Genomic DNA, 26,287 nt, shown 5'->3' on the forward strand with positions numbered 1-26,287 from the left:
CTGCTGATCTCTCTCCTACAGCTGTGCAACACCAGGTACCATCCAGCTGCTGAGGCCAGAGCCCACCTGAATGGACACAGGGACAGGATGAGGGCGTTCCTGAGATGAAGATTTCACCTCTAGTTAAGGCACTGCTGCTCCTGCCTTTTACAAGGGCATGGAGAGGTGCAGTGAGTCAGCCTGGAGCTGTGCAGCCCATCCGTGGCCACAAAGGGCTTGTGGCAGGGATCTCTGTGACACAGAGATGGCTCTGCTGGATCCCAATTCCAAAGAATCAAACCTCTGACTGAATGCAAGGGAAGAAATTAATGTGATTTGGGGGGTGGAAAGGGGTGGGAGGGGGCACAGGTGAAGTGGAACTCCCAGTAATTAAGCAAGAGATGCAACACAGCCCAAGGCAGCTCCCCAGTTCCCCTTCCAATGCTTGAGGCATGCTCCAAGGAGGAAAACCAGCACCGCTCAGCTCTGGACAACAGAGAAAGCACTTCAAGGAAAGAAAGTTGATTGCAAAACCCCTTCACCATAATTTTCTCCAAGTTCCCAGAATACGATGTGGAGCTCAGGAAACACTGCATCAGCCTCCTAAAGAGAAGTTTGGGCCTCAAATCATTTCCCTGGCACTTCTTTTGAGAGGAACCTTGAAATCCTATTTACAGAATCCAGATAGGAGCAAGCTTTCCTTCTCTTCCCAGCCTCCTGTTTTCCAGGCCACTGAATGTGTTTGAGCAGAGCAAAGCACTGGGAGGCAGAGCTCCAAGGAGAGATGCATTTTCAGCCAGAGTAACCTGCTTATATTATTACAGACCTTCAGCTGCCACATGTATTTAGACTTACTTCTCACAAAACCTGCCAGGATTTTGCAAAGGTGGAAGAATTACAGCAGGTTCCAAACCTCCTGCCCACCCTAGTGCCTCCCAGCCAGCAACACCACAGCCTACCCAGCCTTCACACATATTGCCATCTACAGGTCCAGCAGGAAGGCTGGAGTTCATCCAGCAGTCTAAAGCACCTGCTGCTGGTTGGAACACGAGCACAGGTAAGAATGGGAATTGCTTTTCCTCTCTTACAAAACCTCCACTGAAGTGCAGGTCTCCAGTGCCAGCAAGCAGCAGCAAGGAAAATATGAAATAAAATGATTATTAAAACTAAGATGTGGCTGAAAGACCACGATGTGCCTAATACAATGTTTGTGTGGGGACGTTTACACACGAGGTGTTCAGCACCTGGACAAGGAAACATTTCAAAAGAGCAGACCCAACCCCATCACTCCAGTACTGTGAAAGCTTTCCAAACTGCTTTGCAGAGAAGGGTTTGTGGGACCAACCCCCAAGACTCCTTATTAATTAAAGTGTTTTAAATAATTGAAATGCACAGTCTCTTGACTTTCCCAAGCATAGTCACCTGCTCAAGAGCTGGCATAAATTAAGGGGAAAAAAAATCATATCCAGGAGAGTGCCATCATGTTGAAGAATTCATCCAAACCTGAGAGATGCCACAGCCCCAGGAACAGGGATGTGATGGGAGGGAGGCAGAGAAACTTCATCTCCAGGGAGGTCAGGATACTTGGGAGTGGCTGCCTGGCCAAGGCACCTGCTCAAATGAGCAAGGATTTAGGGAGATCAGAGCTGGCTGGTGGTTTTTGACCATTAATAGGATAAAGCCGAGTATGCCAAATTCAGGACCCTGAGCTCTTTTATGGGAAGCTGTTGGAGCTCTTGGGCTGTCTGAACCCTGGAATACAGCAACACTGGGCTGACTGAGGCTGCCACGGGGCCAGGGAAGCCTGCAGAGCTCAGAAATAGCTGCTCCCTCGAGGAAGCAGGTTGATCTGCAGCCTCGCTGCTGCTTGGAAAGCTCTCCTGCTGGATGGGCTCAGATCCATCCCGGCAGGAATACGAGCGACTCCCAGGTCTGGCCCCACTGCCCATCCCCTGCCCGAAAGCCAAAGGTAAATCCAGTGCAGGGATGGCAGCAGGAGGGAGCTGGGGATCGCTGCAGATATTCCAGGTTCAGCACAGTCCTGATGGGCAATGAAATCTTCTCACGGGGGCTCAGAGCAAACATTCAGGGAAGCCTCTTAAGTCAAGAAATTCAGCAATAACTTAAGAGATTTGCAGAGGTCACAGGTGGTCTTTGAGGGACTGGGATCCCTTAGAGGGAATCTGGTTTTTAGAAAGCCCAGTGAAAAAGGGTCAATATTTGGGCTGAGCACCCCACTCAAGTGTCAGCCACCCCCTAAGAGATACTTCTAATTAATATACCCTCCCAGAACCCAAACCAACACAAGGACAGCAAAGCTTCCCCCCTGCATGCAGTGCAAACCCTGCCATCAGAAGGGAGAAGTATCAGCACAGGTAACAATCTTCTTTGAAATAATCATACAAAAAGCTGTATTTTTTTTCCTTTTTTTTTTTTTTAACTCATGACAGCATTTGTTAAAAATATTACATCTGCTTTTGAGAAGGTAATATCCTCTCCATTTAATATGGAAAAATAAACTCTACAGGACACACAACACATCCCCCCAGTTGGCACAGAGCTGCTTTAAGAGATCAGATCCACGGGACACATCAAGGCAGAGGAGAGGTTTGGTCTTCCTTGTCCCCAGACTCTTAGAACTTTGTGTTGTAGGAATGGTAAAAGACAAGAATACATAAAAACAGTAAAATGTTTATTTTCTTAGAAAAAAAAAAAAAGAGATTCAAAATGATTGTGATCACACTCCCATTCGTGCTCAGCAAAGCCAATACTGCAAGCTTAGTCCTTGATTAAGATACCTTCTAAAAGAAACTTTTTTCCCTCCTAAAATACAAGTTCCTGCTCCTGTATCACTTCCAGCATTTCAGTGACAACATGCTTTTAAAGGATAATAGTTTCTCAGCTTCTTCTCAGCTGAGAAACAAGGCCTGCCATAGCAAAAACATCCCATCTCCAAAGCTTGGAATCAAAAGCACTCTGGCCCCAGCACAGATGGACACACAGCTCAGGGGTGTTTCTTAGATGCTTGGATGTTCACTTATGGAAGTTTGGTATAACACTACCTCATCTGATAGAAAATAGGCCAGAAGCCTCAATAAAATCAATGTCTTTTGGATTAACTTTTAAGGATTTGCTGCGTATCTGGACACAGAAAAAAGTGAAAAGTTGCAACAAGTTTTAACTAGCAGCAACAAAAACAGTTCCTTAGGAGTTCTTAGCAATATTCCTCATGTGTTCATTAGGAAACACTGTAACTGAATGGAGCATATAATGTGGAAATGATCTTCTGTTATGGAGTGCTGTTCACTGGAGCAAACGTCCCAAAGGTTGTATCCAGAAGGCTGGGTTGGATCTATTTACACTGCAGGTGCTCCCGGGGCGAGCGCAGGGCTGGCACTATGTGACATCCTCCTCCTCTGAACAGTAGTCACGACCCTGCAGGGACAAAGGCCAGGCAGTTGGTACACAGAGACAACACACAGGAATAAACCTAGGGAACACTCACTGAGAGCAGCTCTCTAACCTGGGGGGTTTAAGTTCAGAGCTGAGTAGAAACTTGAGACACAGGGAGTTTGTGGGAAAGCAGGACAGGAGACACCTTCCTTTCTGTCACTATTAATCTCATAAACATCATCCCCCTACACGGAATTGCAGAGGGAGGTCCAACAAACTCATTCACAAACCTGCTTTATGTAAAGATCCACTTTGATGGACACAGCCCCAAGATCTGCAGTGAAAGGATAACCTCAGAGGCAAAAGCAACAAAGCATATAATCCTATGAGCAACACGAGGCAGCTGCTGTGAACAAGAATCCCTCATCTGATAACCCCAGCAAAAGTTTAACCTCAGAGCAAGAGACACCATTCATATTGAAATTATGCTTGTACTAGAGGGGATTCAGCCTAAGCTTCACAAAACACGGATTTCTTATCAGACCACTCATGTTATGCCTTCCATCCCACCCCGAACACAGGTGTGGAGCAGCACTTCTCTGGGAATTCCCCTAGGGATGATCTGGAGAAGGCACATCCCCATCCCTCCCTGCCCAGCTCTTGCAGAGCAGCAAGAAAGGACCTGCTGGGAGCCACTGTCCTTGCTTCCCTGCACAAAACCAGCTGGAGCTAAGCTGCTCAGTACACAAGCCACCCAGAGCATCTTGCATCAAACAAGTGCCTCAAATGCAGGATCCAAGATCTCTGGACTGTTTTCCATTGCTCCTGTGTGCTGGGGCACCGAGGCACCTGAGCACCTGGAGAAGGAGAGCCAGAAAGAAAAAAAAAAAAAAAAAAAGGGAGAGATGTTTCTTAACAGCAATCAGTTTATTTGGGATACACAGCTGGGCTGCACACCAGGAACCAAGGCTCTAAAACATCTCTGCAGTCCCAGGGCTGATGGTGGGATTGCAGAGCTGGCTTTGCTGGAGCCCATACCCAGGAATGTGCAGTGCTCTGACAAATCCCTGTGGCCCAGCACTGAGAGCAGAAGGTTCATTAAGTATGTTAAAATAACCCCCAAGAGACTCATCAGCCCAAATTCCAACTCAGCAAGCACTGACCCAGAAAGAAAGGAAAAAAATTACATTTTTCAAACTAAAAGCTGTAACTCAAAACCAAGGAACACTTGTTGCAGCAGATTTCTCATGAGAGGCAGAAATGAGGACACAGGACACAGACTCTCATTCATACAACATGGAAAGGGTCCTGGTTTATTCTTCTTCACAGCTTGGCCATCCTCACTCTGACTGCAGTGAGCTCCTGCTGCAGGGTCCAGCTGCAGACTCTGACTGTTTCCTGCTGGATTATGACTGCAGGTGTTGGTTTGCAGACTCTGACCACAGCTTTCACCCAGCTCAGCTCTGACTCCATCAGAGCAGACTGCCCTCACAGTACACCTTCTACTGCAGCAGCTCTCCTCCCTTTTTCACTCCTCTTTGTCTCCCCGGATCATTCCTTCTTCCCCAAGGTCCGGCTCCTCCCTGGTCACCCAACCCACCCCTTTTATCACACTGATCTTTATTAGTCACAGCTGTGACCCATTAAGGGCAAGGCTGTTCCTCTTCTTTGGTAATTAATACAACTGTGACTTATCAGGGGCAAGGTCACCTGTAATCTCTTCTGCACCTACAGAATCTGAAATTCTTTGTAGTGAAGCACAGGATCTGTCAGTTTTCTCCAGGCCAGGGACCACATTCGGACAAATCCAGGAGACTGAGCTGGTGGTGATGAAGGCTCTGTCCAAAACTCTTCAGAGCTGTGAAGGCAGCAGCAGTGACTGAGGGCTGAGCTCAGGGCATTTCCAGGACATCCATTTACCTGCTCCAGAGAGACCCCCATAGCCCAGCACTGCTCACTGGTGGCCATCACTGCTATTAAAGCCTCAAGCAGACCCAAATCTGACAGAAGAAAAGCCATCCTGCACTTTCCCCTCCTACTGTTCTTCTGCTCTTGGTGTTTGCTCTGTGGCTGCCAAGTGCATCAGTTCTCAATGGATGCCAAGGAGCTGCTCCAAAGCACTGTGCTGAGCAGGTCCCAGCCCTGGCACAGGCACAGCACCTCCCACCAGGGCATGGAGGCCACGGGAGCTGGCTTGATCCTTCCAGACACCTAACTTCCATCTGCACTCTGCTGGGAATGGGGACACATCCCTATCTTTTTGGTGACCTGGCCACCCCAGGTGGTCTCACCCAAACTGTGGGGAGTCCCAGTGGTGCCCAGCAGAGCTTGGGTATAAAGGTTGCTCCCCAAATGCATTTTTGTCAGTAATAACAAGGTCAGCATTGCTCAGAAAGGTCACAGAAACAATGAAGCGCCCTGTTACAGCCTTCCATGCTGTACCAGAAATCCAAGACAAGGGCTGTACCCTTGATCCTCCTTGGGCAGAGAGGCAGGGGAGGGAGGGCTGCCACTCCTTCCTGGCAGAGGAAAGGCAGCTTCGGTCACAATCCAGTAAAATACTTTAAAATGTCCATTTTTGACCCATTGGTTGTTTCAGAAGATGTTTGACAGATGCTGGAGGAGATGATCCCTTGATCACTGAGAGGCTGCTGTGCCTGAGATGGGCAGTTATCCTGGTGGGAATAGCTCATGGGAAATGGTCAGCTAAAAACTTGCAGAAACCAAACTGCTCCAGTGGAAGTGTCCCTGCTCACTGCAGGGGTTGGACCAGGTGGTCTTCAAAGGTCCCTTCCAACCCAAACCACTCTATAATTCTATGATTCCATGGCTGGCAGTCAAATTCTGTCCAGGGGAGCAGGCTCCTGCATCCAGAGGAGCCAGAGGCACAGAGCAGGTGGCTACTAACAGGCATGTATGGGCTACCCACAGAATAAGCAAGCTGCAGTCTCTGCATGGGCCACTCACTTAAAAGTTAGACTCAATGATTCCAGTGGGTCCCTTCCAATTCTGTGATTTTTGAGAAGTTTTAATGATTGAAAGTGTAAATGAGCTATGCTGAGGAAGATGAGAACTGTCACGTGTGCCTCCAAGTCCAGTTAATTCCTGAGGAAGCCCATCTCCCACCTCTGCAGTTTCAAAATACAACTGCCAGCTTTTGTAGATGTCCACAGAACACCATGAGCGTTTCTAAACGATTGAGTAAATTTAAGGTAAATTAAAAAGCAGCCTGATCTTCTTTCCCTGCTGCCTGCACTCAAACCAGAAGGACTCATCCCCCCACCTCTCCCCTTGCTGCATCTCCACAGTGCTCCCCTCCTGATGCCTCTCCAGAGGATGCATCACAGCTCATTATATCCTTCCAGGGAATAAAAAAAGAAAGAAAAAAATCGCAGGAAAAAGGCCTTTTCCCCATTGTGTGGGTGAAAGGCTAATAAACAACAACACTGCCCGGCTCAATGGCCCCTTGTGCTGGAGGACTGGGCCGGGCAGGGGAGGGACAGGAGGATGACGATGGAGGAGAAGCAGGGGAAGGAGAGGTGGGAGGGGAGGAAAAGGAGACAGGAGAGGCAGAGGAGGGAGGGAGAGGAGGCAGAGGGGCAGGAGCTGCAGCAAGCAGCCCTTTCTGCCTGGGGACACAGTGGCCCCTTTGAGGGTCTGGGTAGCCCTGGCCCCGCTGGCGCTGGGAACTCTTTTCATCAGGCTGGTTTTGTTTACAGTGCTCCCCGAAAGGACGGAAGAAAACGCCGGGAGGCGGCACTAAATCACTGTATACTGTGCTAGTTTTTGTCCGTTTCTCATTTTGTTAGGGAAAAATCAATGGAGTCATTAAGAGCAATCCACTTTGCTAATGAGCGCCAGCCTAATCACGGTGCCTTGCACAGGCTGGGTTGGCAGCCCGCTCCCAAGGGCTCTCTCTCCCTCCATCCATCCCGTACAAGGAGCTGCTTTGTGTCCACCGCCCCTCCCAGGGCCAGCGTTCCTAACGGGGGATGCAGGGAGCTGCCGAGCATCCTCTCAGGGCTGGGTACCGCGGGCGCCAGGGGAGCGGAGCCATCCCTGCACCCGCACCCCAAGAGCAGCGCTGGTGCTCAGCACCGGGGTGACCCGCAGTGACATCCCCCATGGGCACGGCGACACCATGCCCCAGCCTCGGGGTACCCAGCAGAGCTCGTAGCAACTCATCTCCGCATTCCTTCACCTCGCTTTTGCCCACGAGCACGTCGGCACTGGGATTATTTTTTACAAACCACTGCAGCCGTTTAGGAGATGGTTTATGATGATGGGTGCAATGAGGGTTTTCCTCTGGTACAGCTGCCCAGGATTGTTTTGCCGTGGTCCCTTTAGAACCACGAAGTCAGAGGTGCTTCTCTTGTGGGGTTACAATCCCCAGATGTAATCCCAGGAATTGCTTGTCAATTGTTCCATTACCCCTCAGCCTTTTTCCTACTCCCTGTCTATACAGTCTGCCACAGCTTCCAGTAGTAACATACACTTCAAGGAGGTAATTCCCCCAGATCATTGTACTGCTCCGTGTCAGGTTCAGAGACAGCAGCTGTTTTTCCAACCATTTTCCAGGACAGCCATCATCAAGATGTTTTTGCTAGCAAGCACTAAATGGGTAAATTTTTCACAGTCAACACTTAGCATGTTAATAGCTTTTAATTTTTATTTCTATTTATTTCATGCAAGCCCTGGTGGGACAGGGCCCCTTCAAGGCGATGGAGTTGAGCTCACAGGGCTGTGCCCAGGATCAACTCTGCTCTGAGCCACCTCGTGCAATTCACTGAACCCCAGAAGGGTTTGGGTAGGAAGGCACCTTAAAGCTCATCCTAGTCCCACTCCCTGCCATGGGCAGAGACATTTTCCACTGTCCCAGGCTGCTCTAAGCCCTGTCCAGCCTGGCCTTGGACACTTCCAGGGATCCAGGGGCAGCCACAGCTTCTCCAGGCACCCTGTGCCAGGGCCTGCCCACCCTCACAGGGAATAATTTCTTCCCAATATCTCATCCAACCCTGCCCTCTGGCAGTGGGAAGCCATTTCCCCTTGTCAAATGGTAGTCCAGGCCCTTGTCCCAAGTCCCTTTCCAGCAATAGCTCTGTGTTCTTCCTGTGCTGCCATTTCTTTTCAGGAGGTAATGTGAAATTTGCACGGAGCCCTGTGGAATCAGGGTCCAAATAAATCTGGGATGTAAAAAGAAGAAGAAAACAACCAGAGTCTGGAGAAACTTTAGGAGAGACAGGTTAATTCTTCATTGTGTGTTTCACAGCACATCTTTTAAGAGTCCAAATGCAATATCTGACTAAATTAATCCCTGATCTCTCAGATTAGAGAGGACCCAGGTCATTAATTTACTTGCCTGAATACCAACACAAATGGCCTGATACCAGGACATGTTTCTATCTTACTAATCAGAGCTGGTAGTTCAAAACCAGATTTATCCCACCACAGGAGTGCAGTGATTGTCCCAGTCCTGGCTGCAGCCAGTGGAGCCCATTCCTCCTCTGCTGGGCACAGCAGATCTCAGATTCATGCAGAAGCAGCACAGTTTCTTTTAGGAGGACTTTTCAGTCACTCCATGCTTCCTTCTCTAGTTTCCAAAGCCTTATTTCTGTGTATTTCTGCCTTCAACTCTCAGGTCAAGCAAATCACTTGTACTCCTGACCCACATCTTTCTAATTTGCTCCAGGGAATGCTCTCCTCGAGCTTAATTGCTGCTATTACCTGTTGCTCATCCTCCACTGGAATATATTTCTGTGATTCCAGGCTAATTTTCAACGAATTATTAGAAGGCTGACAGCAGATGAGCTGCCTCCTTCCCACTGCCTGTCTCTGTTCCATTTCCCCCGGAACTCTGGAACCCACGTGCTGTTTGTCTCCCAAAGCAAAGCCCATGACTCTGCTCACAATAACCTCAGCCAGTGGGAAGCCCTAGGAAGACTCACTGCAGCTGCTGGCAGATGTTGGGAACATTCCTGAGCCTGCTCTGCCACCACTCAGGGCCTCGTGCTGCACACAGGTCCTTGGTCTTCCCCTCTGCTTTCCTCTCCCTGGTCTGGCACAGGTCAGAAATTGTTTGGACAACACTTCTAGGCACATGGTTGGGGTTGTCCCTGTGAGTTGGACTCCATGGTCCCTGTGGGTCTCCGGCAGCTCTGGATATTCCAACTACAGCTAGAGCAGCACAGTAATACAGCTTCTTGTGCTGTCGACTGCTCAGCTCTCTCCAGCTGCTCCCAGTCTCCCACTGAACCTGTAACTCTGCGTCCTGGGAGCATTTCAACTCAAATTCTGGTGTTTCTGAAAGGACTGGGTTGACTCCAGCAAAACCAATATCTAAGCCTACATTTGAGGCTTTCACATTCTCAGTCAGTCCTACCCCTGCCCTCATCCCAGTATTTCTTCCTTCCAGCAAACCCTGTGAATGGCATTCCCACCATCACAGGCAGTTCTGTACCTGCCAGTTCAGCTCCAGCTCCTGAAGCAAGGACAGACTCAGTCAGAGACAGAGCAGATGTCCCCCTCTGAAGGACTCACAGTGTTCTGACACTGAATTTTGGCAGGCAGAAGCTCCCTGCTTCACGACATTCTGTTTTTTATCTTTGAGTGACATCTGCAGGAAGCAGTGGAGGTTTGTAGGGGCAGCCAGGAATGCACTTCTGGGGGCAAGACTTCCAGAGAAACTCTCCAGACTGCTTCAATAAGGCTTTTATAGATCTCCAGCACTCACAAATACTTGCTGTTTGCAGCTGACGAAACACCAGCCCGTGTTCTTTTCATTTCACACTTAGGCTGCACGAGTTTTATTTCAGCTGCCCTCCCTGTCCCTGGAATGGCTGTGCCAGGTCCAAGCACCCATGTAATGTTCCTGCCTAATGTTCACATGTCAGAGCTGCTGTTAGTCACTTGGATTTGGTGACCCAGCACCCCTTGGGATCTCAGTGCAGCTGAGGGTGGTTTGCTCCTGACTGGAGTTTCTGCAGCACAGCCCATGGAGCAGGATCTCCATCACAAATCCAACAGCCATGGTAACCATGGGAGCACCACAGCTGAGCTTTGGGACCCCAGCAGCCACAGGCAATACCCCCTACACGTCCACAGACTTTTTCAGCTGGTGAGCTGCTCACTGATACAATTCTAAATGTTTGACTGCTGTCCTCCATCGCCCCGGAGAAGGGACTGAAAAATGCTATTTACAGATCAGACAAAACCCTTTTTATTTTCCAATCTTTTTGGCATTTGTGACAACAGCTAGAAAAAAAGATTGTTGTGAACTAAGATGAATTAAAACCCCCAAAACTCCCCTTATGATGACTATTTCCTCAGGCACAGGAGGTCCCCAGGGAACACAAATCCCACATTCAGCTGCGTGTTAACTACTGCCAACCCCATCAGCTGTCTTCAACTTGGTCTCTCTGACAGATAAACTGTGGATTTCCTCTGAACAGACCATCTCCTGATCCCAAAGACAAATTATCCCCGAGATAAATTACCCCGGGAGATCATGTGGGAACACCTCAAAGCGGATCTGGAGACAGGGTCAGCTGCACCTCAGCGTGGCAGCTGGGGAATGAGAGTATTAGTGCCCTGCCACAGACCTCAGGAACAAAGATTAACCAAAATTCATCATTAGGTACAGCCTTATGGCATTGTCTGGTCTGCAGATAAGATTCATCTTTGGAAAATCCTTTTCACTGGAGATTCTGTGCTCAACATTATGGAAGGTGATGATGTCCAGGAAAAGCATCTGAATATTCATAGGGTGAATACATTTATTCAAAGGAGATAAAGCTATATTATGGATATGTAGAAATTCTACTTTTAAATGCATTAGGTTACATAAAATCTTACCCCTGTGAAATACTGGGAAGAGAAATATTTTTCTCAGGAATCTATGAACCCCTCACTTTCACTCCTCCCCTTTATGTCCTGTTTTCATAATTTTTATCTTTTAAGAGGAAAGTAATAAATGTGTTGCTTGGGACAAATACAAGATGTACCCATTGTAGCACTCTGACTCCTAGGACCAGGAGTGCTGGCTAAAATGGCAGAAGTTCAGAGCCATGCAAGTAAAAATTTCCCTTCTACTTTGCAATCCAACATGACAATTAATAGAATAAAATAAAACAGAAAAGAACAGGAGAACAGACTAGACTAGACTAGGCTAAAAGTATTTCAGTTGGAGGGGACCTACAGTCATCAACTGCCTGAGCATTTCAGGGCTGACCAGAAATTAGAGCATGTTGTTAAGGGCACTGTCCAAATGTTTCTTGAACACTGACAGGCCTGGGGCATCCACCAGTTCTCTGGGAAGCCTGTTCCAGTATCTGACTTCCCTTTCCATAAAGAAATGCTTCCTCATATCCAGTCTGAAAGTGGGAGTACAAATTGGTGCACTGCTACTGAGGAACAAATATTGAATACAAAGTATTAAACAAGATGCACAACTCCAAAATAGGCAGTGTAAAGGGTAAACTGGTGTGTGAACATCAGTCCCCCCATCTCCTTCAGCCACTCCCAGTACAAGTTGTGCTCCAGCTCCTTCACTGCTGTCTCACAAAGAAGACAAGGGTGTCATTTAAAAGGTTTCTGAAACACACAAAAGCTGCTCTCAGGAAAGATGAGATATGCAAAGAATTATTCATCCTCTTCTTCAAAACATCTCCAGTACCATTATTTCACTGGCACAGCCCCGGGGCAGGGTTATCCACATTTACAGCCACACCATCCCTTGGAGCCAGTGGCTATTTCGAGGAGATTCAGCACAAAATTCCTGAGGTATCCCAGCTACTACCAGCACTGAGATTCCAGCTGTCTCCCACAGAGATGAGATGAAAGATCAAATCAGCAATGACGTAAAATCCCACTTTGCTCTTCACCTTTATCCAGCATGCATACCCTGAACATCTGAGTTAGCCTGCCATTAATCCCAGACTGGTGACATTCCCACATTCCCACAAAACAAAGGATTCTCTCAGTGCCCCCTGTGAATTCTTTACCTTCCTGGTCTTTGCACCTGAACTATCTAACCAAGGAGCTGGAAGGGAAATCTTGGGCCAGACCCCTCCAAGCCATGGAGAATATGGAGAGCTGCAGCAGGCAGGTCACTGTCCTCCCCACGAGGCTGGGAAAGCTGTGTCCATCCCTGAGGGAGACTGGATGTTTACACTACTGGGTCTTACCTTTTCAATTTTTTCATCAAGCATTCTGAAGAATTCTTGTTGGCTTTCGGAGATGTGCATGCTGGAAGGCAAAGGAACAATATCAGTACCAACAGGATTTTTTCCATTATAAAACAGCCCAGGGTTGTTGAGGGGCCCAGTTGTCAGCTTCCACCAATCACTTTGTGCTTTTATCTACAATGTCAATTTCTAATCTTTTTTTCCCTTATTTTTCTGTTTGCCCACAAAAGATTACTGCATTTAGTTCTGTGTACACGTGCAACACTCTGGGTGGTAACTGGGATCCACACACATCCAGAGGAGGCTCTTCCCTTCTCCAGGCTGACTGCAGAAGTTAATAGCCCAGTACTTCTCCCTCTGAGAGGGAGAGTGAGAGCCCCCTCTCTGTCAGGACAGCAGGTTTTCCAGGACTGCCAACCTCACCACCACAGAATGAGGCAGCCTCAATGGGAGGTTAAGGACCGTGTCCTCTCGTCCTGCCACTTGTTATGGGGGAGAAGAGACTGACAACTGCTACAACCTCCTGTCAGGGAGTTGTGCAGAGCCACAGGGTCCCCCCTGAGCCTCCTTTTCTCCAGGCTGAGCCCCAACACCTCCCTCAGCCACTCCTGGTGCTGCAGACCCTTCACTTCAACTAATTCTTCAGCACCAAGAGGCTCGGTGATATGATTTTGCACTAGTCAAGAGGGCTGGAAAATACTCTGACCAATACCTGATGGTCACAACAAGACCACAAGTCCTTCCCCATGGGGAACCTGCAAGCTAAAAACACAGAAAGGATGAGGAGACAAGGTTGAGGATGGATGGTAGGTGGCATTTGGGGTGTTTATTTCTGTTAAGGGATGGTGAGAGTCTCCCTCCTGCACGAGTAGCACCCTCCAGGAAGGTGAGGCTGGAGCATCCTCTGGACCTGCAGCACGGAGGAGCACGTGGGCTCACAGGCAGCTGGGGAAATGTGCCAGGGACTCCATGTGCAACACAAAAAGATGCAAAAAAGGGAGGATGGGGGACTGGGGCCAGTGGCAGCAATGATGCCAACCAGTCAGAAGGACACAGGGCTATTGGAGGTTTTCCCCCGGCACAGAAAGCTGGCTCGGCTTGCTGAATTCCCACCCATCCCCTCTTCCTCAGAGTGATCCTTTTAATCCTTAGCTAGAATGAGTTAATGCTCTCCCTGAGTGCCCAACAACAGGCTGCAATGCCCACAAAGCTCAGCATTGAGCCCTCTCTGCTATCAGCTGAATGTATACAAAGATCTGCTTATGTGGGACATAAATGAAGCTCAGTCCACAAGAGGAGGGTTCAGAAATGGCATTAAAACCTAAAGCTGGCAATTCAGGAGCAGGAACAATTCACCTCTCAGTGGTTGAGGGAGTTCTTGTCCCCCAGCTGTCTGCCTGTTCCTCAGGTTCCCACCTCACATAGGGAAGAGATGATTTTTTGGGACAGCTGACCCCATCACCTGCATATTCAGGTGTCTTGGAGAGGGATTTTAGGGCAGTGCAGCCCTTTCTGAGTAGGCAAGCACTTGAAAAATAGTCCTGCCTTTACAACATCAAAAATTCAGTTTCTAATAAAATGAGATAATAATGTAGTGACTCACCCCAATTCATAAGGAAACTAAAAGAAGGCAGGGGGAAAGAAAGGGAGCATTGTACATATTCCTGAAAATTCCCACAGGATAATGCTACAGATCTGGTCGAGTGGCAGGTGTCCTTACCATGGCAGGGAGGTTGGGTTAGCTGACTTTTCATGTGCCAACCCAAACCATTCTGAGAGCCTGTGATTTGGCAGGGTAATACTGGTCTGAAATAACCACTTTCATTTTGTGCTTCAGGCTGCTGTCACTCCCTGAGTTATGAACTTGTCCCCAGGTACTTGGTGGGTGTGTTTGATCATTCAAGGTGTCGGTGGGGTGAGTTTGGTGATGAACAGACAGAGCAAGTGCCTCTGAGGTTGGGGCAGGGTGCAGGGGGAAGCCCCAAAGGTATGGCAGGTACCAGGACTGGATGTGGAGAGGAAGGACCAACCCTTCTCCCTCAGCCAAAGACTCCCATAAAGCCACTGCTGGCTCCCTACATCTCCTGGTTTTAGAGTCCAGGGCTCTGGATGGAAAAATCTAAATCCTTCTGCAGGAGGAAGAGCTCTCACAATCTTGCTTCTCAGCTGACATCAAAATATTGAAGAATTTTATAATTTGGTACTTAGTCCATGTTCCATTTAGAAGTAATAGCCACTGTACCAGAACAGTACTGTAAGATGCATCTAATGATCTGTCTATTAATTTCTGCTCTTCCAGCTCTTCCACCCAATGCCACCCCAGCCTGCAGTCAGAACTGTCACTGTTTTTATGTTTTTGATGAACATTACAACAAAAAATAAAATACTGCACATTATAACAGCTGTTTGCTGACTTGGCAATTAGCACCTCAAACACATGTAGCCACTTTATAAACAGAAATGCAGTGGTAGGTTGGGCAAACAGCAAAGCCTTGGGCAAACACTGGAGGATCCACCCAACAACCTTATGTTACATTCTGGACCTCTCTGTGAAGTTTCCTTATTTTTGCAGGTCTGTGACAGAAATATTTATCTCTGTCAATGCCGTGTAAAAAATAGGCCTTTTGGTCAGTTCTGATTTCTGCAGGGACTTTTCAAATTAGAGTTTTATGAAGGAATGGAAGCCCTGGCCCCTGCTGTGGATGTACCAAAAGATGACCCACCAAAAGAACAGCCCTTTTTTATCCCAGAGTAACTGACATCATGTTAGAGCATCTTAAATACATCTCTGACCCTGCTGGGAAGGATAAGCCACAATAGTGAAGTACAGCTTTGCTGAAGAGTGCTTCTACCTCCACCTCCCTACTATTAATTTCTTTGCAATTACACCCAAAAGCACTCAGCTTTTCCCTTTGAAAAGAGGCTGAATTACACTATCAGCTGAATAGGAAATAACTAAAGTTTCCAGACTTGAAATCGTGTTCGAGGCACTTGATAGGCAGCAAGTTTAAGTCAGTAAGTGCCCTGAGGGCAGGGCACAAGGAACAGCATTCCCACTGGTGCCCAAAACCCAAATCACAAACCTTTATCACTTGTTCCTCACGAACCCGGTACGTGGCTCTGTGCAATCTGTTATTTCTCAGCCAATTAGGGATTAAAATGTAACACTGAGTCAGAAAAGATGTGAGTTACTACTATCAATAACCAGCTGTGCCACAAGAGGCAAATATTTCATGTAACACTGACTGACCCCAGGCAGAGCATGGACACAGAACTGCCAACCAAGCAGGGAAGAATTCACAGCTACAGAACAACCTTTATTTTAACAACCTGACCATTCCCAGACCCAGGCAGAACAGCTGCTAATCTAAACCAGGAACTAACAAAAACCTCCCTGGGGCTGATCCAGTTGTATTTAGGAACACTGGTGGGTATAGAGAAGTTTGTTCTGTGTAAGTTGTATAGAAACCTGAGAAACAGCACAGGGTGTTCTGTTAGACACAATAGGATGCATCCCACCCTTTTTTCAAGTCCTGCATCTTTGCTGTGCAAAGGAGAGGATGCTTCCCAGTCTTGGGACACAGGTGATGTTACCTCTAGTACCTAACTCAGCAGGACTTTAGGGCTGCTGGAGTCATCCTACACAGCAACAGTGAACCTCACAGACACTGCTCGCGTTGATTTGTGTTATGACTTAAACAACAGAAATGGAACTTACTTTGCTCTGGGTTGATGTACTAATCCTGGGATCTCTTTGTTAGATTTGAGTCTTGAGTTTGAACTGGCACTTTTTTCCTGAAACACACAAAAAGCACACAGAGAGATAGCATCAGTATTTACTAAGCACACAGAGAGTGACAGGCATTTGTCATCAGGGTGTCACACTCAGCTGGGTCCAGGCTCTTTCTGCCTGCACAACCAAGTAAGAAAAGCTCTGCAAAAATGAAATTAAAGGTAAAACAAGAGATGAAATGACCCCAGGTAGGCAATTTTTAAACGTCCTGGGCTTGGCGGCACGCAGAATTGCCTCTGGGTCACTGGATGAAATCCAAACTCAACGCTGGCCGGTAATTCTCCAGCGGTCCATGGAAAACAAGGGGTGCTCATATCATATAAACCAGTAACAAGACCAGTCTCTGTCACCAGAGCAAGGCAAAGCACTGGGAAGGCAGTCCCAGAGTCACCCAGCACTCACAGGCTGGCTCAGAACAGAGTGGGGAAACATCACCACCAAGGACCTGTCTGCAGGAGGAACCACGAGCCAAGCGTGCTGGGGAAGAGCAGCAACGGCACACCTCACCTGCTCAGCCACAAAACTGGGCACAAGGGGCCCAATTATTTTATCACAATTATATCCCAAAAATAAGCAGGTGGGGCTGCTGGAGAGAGTCCAGAGAAGGCCACAGAGATGCTCCCAGATACACTCTGCTCAGGAGCCAGGCTGGGAGAGCTGGGAGTGCTCACCTGGAGAAGAGAAGGCTCTGGAAAGACCTCGTAGCACCTTCCTGTGCCTAAAGGGGCTTCAGGAGAGCTGGAGAGGGACAAGGGTCTGGAGGGAAAAGAGGGAATGGATTCTCACTGCCAGAGGGCAGGGCTAGATGGGATAACTGGAAAGGAATTGTTCCCTGGGAGGGTGGGCAGGCCCTGGCACAGGGTGCCCAGAGAAGCTGTGGCTGTCCCTGGATCCCTGGAAGTCCCAGGCCAGGTTGGACACTGGGGCTTGGAACAACTTGGGATAGTGGAAGGTGTTCCTGCCCATGGCAAGGATGGGACTGGATGGGCTTTAAGGTTCCTTCTAAGTCAAACCAGTCTGTGTTCATAGACAAGAACATAACCCTGTCCTTTGCAGAGGACCAGAATCATTAAAAACATCTTTAAAAAGGCCTGGGAGGGGAAAGAGAGAGTTGAGAGCCAGCACTGTTTGGTAAGACCACTTCATCATGTCATGAGCTTCTGTAAGACACAACTTAGTGCACACACATATCTATTATCTCCAAAATCCTTCAGAAGGAAACTGCCCCTTCCAGATCTTCCCAGTGCCATGTGTTAGGGAAAGCTGCTGGTGCAGATGGGAGAGGTCTGAGTCAAATCTTAGAGCTCATTCGCTCCACAAATCCCTCTGTATTTCTTAGGCATGTCACACTCATGGCAAGTTAAGAAACATAAACCCAAGAATCAGTGTTTTTGTGGGTTATTTTGGTGGTTTTATTTAGCCTTTGACTGTCTGAATCACACAACGAGATTTTGGAAAGGGCTACTAAATCACTCAATTAAAAAAAAAAAAGAGGAGGCTGTCTGGCAGTTAATATTTTAATGAATAATTCTACAAGGGCTGTAAACATCAACCACTTCAGCATATTTAACACTGTTTAATACATATCTTCTAATCCTCCTAACCAGGGAACAGTGCCTTGCATGAAAATAGCAGTGAAGAGAGAAACAAGCCCTTCTTCCAAGCCTTAACAAGGCTGTGCTTGCTACACCCCACCAGCCACTGCCTGCTCAGGATCCCGTGTTACCATGCCAGAGCAGCAGAACAAAAGGCAAAAATCACTTTTTTTCAGAGCATCTTCTAATCTGAACGGTGCCAGGAGGGTGTGACATGCCATGCTGTGTGTGATGAACACGTGTGTGCACAGACACACAACCCATGAGCTCATGCCTGACTCGCACGGCTGTCGAAGCGAAACAGAAAGAGAGGGATGGGTCTCATGGAGAAGGTATTGGTGGAGAATTCAACAAAGCCATAAATCAGCTAAACCCCAGCCTCCTGCACCAGGTGTATTCTCAGATCTACTCCACGGGACGGGAAGGGAAGGCTGATCTACAGCTCCTGTGTTGGGAGCTTTGATAAATCAAGGTAGCACAAACTCAGCTTTCCACACCTCTGCTTGTGGTTTGGTATGAGCACAGCTCTATCAGGAGCTAGAATCAGCCCAAATCCCAGCCTAAAGAAACTTCTGGCACTTAGGAACAAATAGAAAGACACATTTGAGTTGCCTTCTCACTGTGCTCACTTCCTGAGCAATATTCAGAATATTAACTGACACACATGGGAAAATAGAAATAAAATTCCTGTGTAGTTGACTTTGAGATTCCAGAGTTTACTCTTTCCCTCCTATTGCTCCTGGTAATTACCACACCTTAATTATCTACTACAATTCTCCTATTTAAGCAAAGAGTATGCTACCTTCTCCATCTGTTGCTCAGCAGGAACAGACAGAAAAGGAAGAGTTAAGAGAAAATAAAACCCAACCAGGTCTCAAACTGGCTCGTTGCTTTGTTTATAACTCTTATTTATGGCAGTGATATTTCATCCCACTGATGGAAATATTGGCTTGGATAAAAATAGATATTCAAAAATAATTATTCCAAATGCAAACAAATAGAATATTTTTTCCTGATCACATTGAAGACAAACTGACTCATCAGAAATTAATGGCTTGGCTTCTAATGCTAGGCTAACAAAAACAGCTTGAAATGCTTTAATGCAGTCAGATTGTTCTTCCAGACTGACTTGACTTTGGCTGAAGGGTCACTTCTTGCAGTCCAGCCTCATATTCTCCTTTGTTTAACATTAAGTAAGTTGCCATGCACCAACAGATCCACAACCGGTTTAGAGACCTAATCTGTTGCAAACTGAAATGAATATGCAGAAGTTTTGGTTTTAATCTAGCTCTGCTTATAAGGATTATTTACAATAAATGCAGTAAATACTGTCTCACACCACAGGCTTGAAAGGAAATCCCCCAGGATGATGCACTTGTAGAGCAGCTGTAGCAAAAAAGGAGAATAGTGGACATTTTATTCCACATTATTTTGCAATTAATCATTACCAAGGTAAGGCTGTCATCCAATCAAGGTGATTTCATGTGATAGATTTGTTAATTATTGTTAATTCCTCCATAAAGGATGCACCATCTCCAGGATTTCAGGGCACTAACAGATGGCAGTGACTCTGCTGCCAGATGCTATTAACACAGCAACAGCCACTACTGCCATTATAATTAAATATCTGTCAACATTTCCCTTGATGTCTCCCCTCTGATGAACCCATTTCTAGAGACATATGAACTTCATTTGAAGTATTTTGCTTTTCTTCATAAAGCTGTCACAGATTGACTCAGGTAAACTGCTAACAGTCCTTATAAAATAATATTCCTGATTTATATCACGATGACGCTTTTCTTCAAAGGAGCCAACAGCACCTTTAAACTGCTTTCTAGACCCAAACAAATCATCATTAAAGTCACTCAGACAAAAAAATTAAGTATTTGGGGTGTTTTTATAATATAAAATATTCTTAAAAATTATTGTACTTGAAAAGGAGGAACCAAATGCATCAGTTAAAAATGGACTGAATGATGAGATGTAAAATTTCAATATGCTAGCCCATAACGTCACTCATATTTTAACCTCACTCAGTCATGAGCACCAGCCTCAGGTAGTAATATCTCATATGGGCTGTCGGGATCCATCAGGACGAACAAGGGAGAAGCACTGACCTGTGAGATTTTACTTGCGTTTCCTTGCTTTGTAGGAATGTAAAGGCTCATTTTTTGTGCTATCCTTTGGCAGGAAGAGAGCCTCTCTTTTTTTTCTCTCTTTACCTGGAAACAAAACCACCTGAAAATGTTATTTAGGTTAACTTTATAACGAAGGAGCAAATCAGATACGGAAAAATCTCAGAAACTAGTCTAAAGAGATTACTCTTGGATGCAATTTCATCCGAGGAATCACATTACCCCTGCCAGAATGTGTAAAGGCATCCAGTCCAGAAGGGTGTCCTGGCATGGCGTGGATCACGTACATTGGATGGTGCTGACACAAGAGTCTCTTCTCCTCCTCTCACTATCCACACAGGGAGTAAGGAATTATGAAAACCAGGGACCCATCTGACCACGAGCTTTGGAAGCCACGCTGGGGAGGAGTCTGGTTTTCACACACCAAGCACCGAGCAGTGCCTCACAGGATCACAGAACATCTTGACTTGGAATAAACCCACAAGGACCAACTCCTGGTCCTGCACAGGACATCCCCAGAACCACCCCACGAGCCTGAGTGCTCCAGATGCACATCATTCCCACAATACACACCAGAGCCAGGGCTCAGAAATGAATTTAACCATCATGGCACACAGGCAGGAATGCATTCTTGTGGTGAGAAGACACCTAAGAAAAGCACTGTCACCCCAGTCCCTCAGCTGTCCTGCTGCCTGGAGCACCTTGATCCTCACAGGATCAGGACTTGAAACCATGGCTGGTATTTGTGCATTTGGGTGAAGCTCGAGGGCACATCTCATAATAAAACCCTTGTCTTAAACAGAATGTTTTAATAAATACTCTTGCTGCATCAGGTCAGGAGTTGCCCATTATGCCCCATCCCTGTCAGTATCTCCATCCTTGGAGATGTCTAAAAGGTGTCTGCACTTCACCCTGGGCAGGAGGCTCTAGACAGCCCTGCCTGAGTCATGGGGCTGGACCAGGTGACATCCAGAGGTCTCTTCCAACCTCATCCAGCCTTTAGTTCCGTGATAAAGTATAATCAGACCCTGGGGGGGTGGAATACCCCACTTTTGAGTAGGTTTGTTGAGTTTTATCCCCAAGCAGCAATGGGAAAGACTGAGGCCATTCAGGCATGCAAAGGGAAGGCAGCAGCAGACACAGTGCCTGGCATTCATTTTAGAAAAAAAAAACAAACCTGATTCTGCAAACCCAGCCAGCATCACACAGTGAGCCTGCACTGACGCAGGGAGTGCAGCCCAGGCTTGGCAGAGAAAAACCCTGTGTTTCATCAGGGATCCAAACCCTGTTCCAGAGGGCAGACCTCATCCTGAAACCAGCCACTTAATGGAGCTCCTCCTTCCCAAGGAAATTACTGAGAAATTCTGCTGTAGCAACTCCAGCTCCTGGAATGCAATATGGAAGAGCAGCATTCGTAAAGGAAACTCCCCCCCACCCCCCAAAAAAAACCAACAACTACTCAAGATGGGATAAAAAGAGGTAAAGAAAGAGAAACATATAAATCCTGAGCAGCTCTCTGCAGCCCACCAAAAGGCCTCCACTGCTGAGAAGTTAGGGAATGCTGCTTTCAGAGTTTATTTAAGTCACAGGGACACATAGGGGCACACACAGTGGTGCAGTGACGTATTTATAACTCGCTTCAAATGCTTTTGAGACGCTAAAAACTACAAAGGGATTATTTTCAGAAGAACATCTAACATGCCCTTTACAATCAACTCTGGCTGCAAGAGCTCAAAAATCAGAAAAATCCAGCTGAAAGTATAAAGACAGGGGAAAAAAAAGAAGAAAACATAAAGGAAGAGGAAGGAAAAAGCTGGAGTGAGTTGCAGGACTTCTCCTGCAACTAAATATAGTACCTAAATATAGCTCACCCTCAGCCCAAGTCAGTGGCCTCTGAGCTTTGATGGAGGACATCACTAAAGAGCAGGGGATAAAAAAAGGAGGGCAATTCTCACCACTGAAGGGTTTTCACAGAGCATGTATTTACTAAGTCTAACGGCTACAACTTTCTAAACATCCTCATCATCTTTTCTCCCAGACAATATTGGAAAGTCTGCACTAATTAGTTACAGTAATTCCAAATAATTCTGTCGAGTAGCCAAACACCAGGGTTTTATGTGAAAAGTAGACACAGGAGCAGGCTGGCCTGCCAACAGAAAATTAGGGCCAGTAAACACATGAAATTACAAATAAGGCACTTAAATGATAAATAAGTACTACCAATAAATCCTGCAGGGAAACTCTCCCCTGCACCTTGCCATTCTGCTCCCTTTCAGAGCTCTGAGCTTTTATCAAACCACATGGGTGAACCCTTGTGGTTCTTTGTAGCTTGGGACACTAAGGTCCAGAGAAATAAAATCTGGATTTCTACCACAAATTTTCCTCTCAATTTTCCTTTCTGCAGACAGACTGATAAACCTCAAGGTGTCCCCTACAGAAAACAAGAGGTGTAATCACTAGTGAAATGCCTGTGTTGTGAAATATGAGGATAATGCTGCCCTGACAATCAGGGTTTTCTGGTTCCTTCAGCCTCTTCAGCACTCTGAAAGGTCAGCCAGGATAAGAACATGAGCACAGCAGAGATAAATAAAGCCAGAACGCTTATCTCCAAAGGTGCATGAAGTTTCAGGTCATATGGGAAATTACCTTGCCCATCCATGTAATAAACCCAAAAAACACAGGCAGGAAGCAGAGGAAGGGACATGTCTGCAGGACTGCCAGCAGGAAGGGATTTGCAAAATGAAGATGGGGAACATTCTCTCTACAAACAACTTGGCAGGAGGCTGAAAAGTGTCTCTCAGAGGTGTATGCCCCAGAAATCCAGGTGGGAAGGTGCCTTAGAGTATGAAGAACAGTTGCACCAAAAGATATCCAAAATACCAGTAATAAAATGCTACAGGCAGAGAAGTGACCTGCTCTCCAGCTCTCATTAATAAACACAATCTTCAGTGGCTTTGGTACATCAGACTAGATGAAGCTTTTATCTAACAAATAAAAAACAGAAGAAAGTTAAAAACTCCATTACTGATGACTTGGAAGACGAGGCTGACTCTTGAGGAAACTTCAGAGAGCATTTGGCCACAAAAAGCACTTGGCAACCTTGCACTTCTGCAGGTATGCTGCTCTTCCGGATCCTAGAGCCACCCTAGATAAAAAAAAACCTGGCTCAAAAATTAATTTTCTGCTTATTAAGCCCGTGTAATCAACAATTCTGTCTGTCTCACTCAACCAGCTTTTACAAAAATACACTTATTTATAGTAAACGTAGGTATTACTCATGCTCCCAGCTCCTGATGTGTGCCTCCTGAAGGCAGTTTTCCACCAAGTGCAGTAACACAGAGAAGAGTTTGCAGTGAGCATGAAAGAACAGGACTGGGAGAAGTCTGTGAAACATTTACAGCCAGGGACAGTTGGTGTGAGAGGGAGGCAGGGTGTCACAGTATTCCTGCTCCATGAAGGCACCTTGCTGGAATGGCAGGAGCGTTAAGAGCTGCCACAATTTTGCCAAACTTTTTACGGGGATGGTTCTGAAGAGTTTGACACCCTGCAAACATACATGAGAGAACACAGCTAGAGAAGGAGGCGTGCCCTGTTTAAACAGCTGGGTCTACATTTACAGCGGATGTAGCAATTTCTTAAGTTGCTTTTCTAGAGCCAAAACTGGTCTTTGTCAGCCTGTTTTTAACCCTTTGTAAAATCAGTTTCCTGAGAGATGCCTGCACATGCAAGCAGTCTCCTGAGATCTCCCTGGGCTGTCAAGACCAACTAAGACTGGCACAGATGCACACAGATCCTCCCTCACTGCCTTAATGCAACATTTGGGGTTACACTGCAGGATGGGCTCACGGAAATGATGGCGACCACCAAACAGCCACTTTGAGGAGGTGTTCAAAACAGCAGTTGGTTCCCCTCACCTGCAAACAACAGCATGGTGATGGTGATGGTGTTTCCTCCTGCAGAGTCTGCAGTTCTGCTGGTCACAGGCTTTGATCTGTCAACTGCACGTTTGGGCAGGTTGTATTTATCACATTTTTCTTATTACATCCAAGCAGTTCCAAAAAGTGCACTGACATCCTCCTAGATGTCAGGATAATGCCAGTGTCCCATTAATCAAGCGTTAGCAGGGAATTTAGCAGGATACATGGAAGATGGGGCAGCGTGGCCGTGAGGAAAGGCTGAGAGAACTGGGATTGCTCAGCCTGGAGAAGAGAAGCTTCAGGGTGACCTCAGTGTGGCCTTCCAGTGCCTGAAGGGGCTGACAGGAAACATGGAGAGAGACTGTTTACAAGGGATGGAGGGACAGGACAATGAGGAATGGCTTCCCACTGACAGAGAGTAGGGTTAGAGGGGATATTGGGAAGGATTCCTTCCTTGTAGAGATGGTGAGGCTCTGGCACAGGGTGCCCAGAGAAGCTGTGGCTGCCCCTGGATCCCTGGAAGTGTCCAAGGCCAGGCTGGACAGAGCTTGGAGCAAGCTGGTCTGGTGGAAAGTGTCCCTGCCCATGGTAGGGGGTGGGATAAGATGAGCTTAAAGGTTCCTTCAACCCAAAGCACTCTATGATTTCATGAAGATACTTTTTCCCCTCTTGTTCTAACCTGGGATTTACAAAGGATGGAACAAGGGAAAACAATGAAAGACAAAATCCTTCTGGGTTTGTTGCTTACAATTAGGAGTAAAAGCTGAACTAATTAAAGATGTGGTGCAAATGAAATATACTGTTAAGCCACATGTAAGCAGATGGTAGCAAGAAATTATGAATGAGGTAACCCTGAGAAGCGAGATAACAGAAAACCAAGAGTGGTGCTACTCAGCAATACAAATACAATCACTTCAGGAAGGGTTTGTGTGTTCCAAACCACCAAGAATTCCCTACAATAAGCTCTCACTCTCCCAGCACTGTCCAAGGCTCCGATTTTGAGATTTTTCAATAATTTCAATTATGTAAATGTCATTGCTGGAACATATTTTCAGTGTCTGTATTTTGCTTCTCTCAACATCTGTTTTATTTGCATTAATTCTCAGATTTGCACCAGGCATAAGATTTAAGACCTGAGAGAATGAAGTAACAGCTCTTGCTACATGGCAAATTCCAGCATGCCTGGGTAAAATGTGCATTTTAAAGGACATAATGGTTGGAATACTATTAAGGATCACATATGTACTATGACACACACAAGAAATATTAGGACTGCAGGAGAAGTCTTACATCCGATCTGTTTATTTTGAACCATCTTCTCCTTGTTTTAGTAAGCAGTTACTTTTCAACAGCAAAAAGAATGATTATTGTTTCACAAACTATAGTGGCCTGCTCATTTACTGTATTTCCAATCCTCAGCTGTATGAGCACGGATTTTCCCTGGATTCTCCTAACACATTTATCTGAGAGTAATACTGAGAAGAGATACCATATGCATCAGAATGAAAGACAATCATAAATGGTTTAAAAATTTTATAAGCCATTTAAATCAGTAGTGGAGGCTGGGTTTTAAGTGTTTATCTCCTCTAAGGGTCCTTGGAAGAAGAGCAGATAAATAAATGTAACTCCTAAGTGCTGGCAAAATGAGGCACCAATATATTCCAAAGAGGATATAGAAATATCGCTCTGATGCTCAGGGTGGTGCAGATTAGAAGGTATCCAAACCAATACTGGGAGAAGAACTAGCTTGACATTCAACTACAGGCCTGGAAATACTCAAATCTAACATTTAGGAAATTAGCATTTAGGTTCAATGATCTTAAAGGTCTTTTCCAACCTTAACAATTCTATGATTTCATCAACCTAAGACGACCAGTATTTCAGAGTCCCAAAATGACTGCATGCCTGTTATAGTCTTTAATATCCACTCTGCTTTTCCATCCTCTCATCTTCTGCATCCCCTCTTCCCAAAACCACTCCTAGTAGAGGTGGGAGAGGACATGGAAAAGATTCAAAATGAGCTCTGCTCTTCCTCTTCCAGAAGTCAGCCAATCTTTCCTGCAGGAAAAGGTCAGAGCCAGCCTGGGATGACTGTGTGCTTCAGTCCCAGCAGAGCAGGGCCATGAGCCCAGCCAGGGCTGGGATACAGCATCAGCTCCCTTGGGAGCCACCAGCCATGGAAAAGGAGACACCACACTGTGCAAGATCAGGCTAGCAAAGGTGGACCCATCATTCACCCACAACATTTCAATGTCTCCGTGATCAGAACATGAAATAGCTTAGTGAAACCCTA

The 26,287-nt window shown here is 46.5% G+C and overlaps 1 protein-coding gene across 1 annotated transcript in view; it reads right to left on the minus strand.

Annotated features, from left to right (window-relative positions):
* Positions 1-3,375: 3,375 nt before the first annotated feature.
* Positions 3,376-26,287, minus strand: part of C8H1orf21 (chromosome 8 C1orf21 homolog) — a 62,078-nt gene continuing 39,166 nt past the window's right edge. Inside the window, exons 3-5 of the mRNA XM_062497687.1 lie at positions 16,273-16,349; positions 12,555-12,615; positions 3,376-3,414 (exon numbers count right to left, since the gene is read on the minus strand). Coding sequence (XP_062353671.1) covers positions 3,376-3,414; positions 12,555-12,615; positions 16,273-16,349 — 177 coding nt within the window. The remainder of the gene's footprint in view (positions 3,415-12,554; positions 12,616-16,272; positions 16,350-26,287) is intronic.

This window comes from Cinclus cinclus, chromosome 8 (assembly GCF_963662255.1).
Source record: "Cinclus cinclus chromosome 8, bCinCin1.1, whole genome shotgun sequence".
NCBI classification, from domain to species: Eukaryota; Metazoa; Chordata; class Aves; order Passeriformes; family Cinclidae; genus Cinclus; species Cinclus cinclus.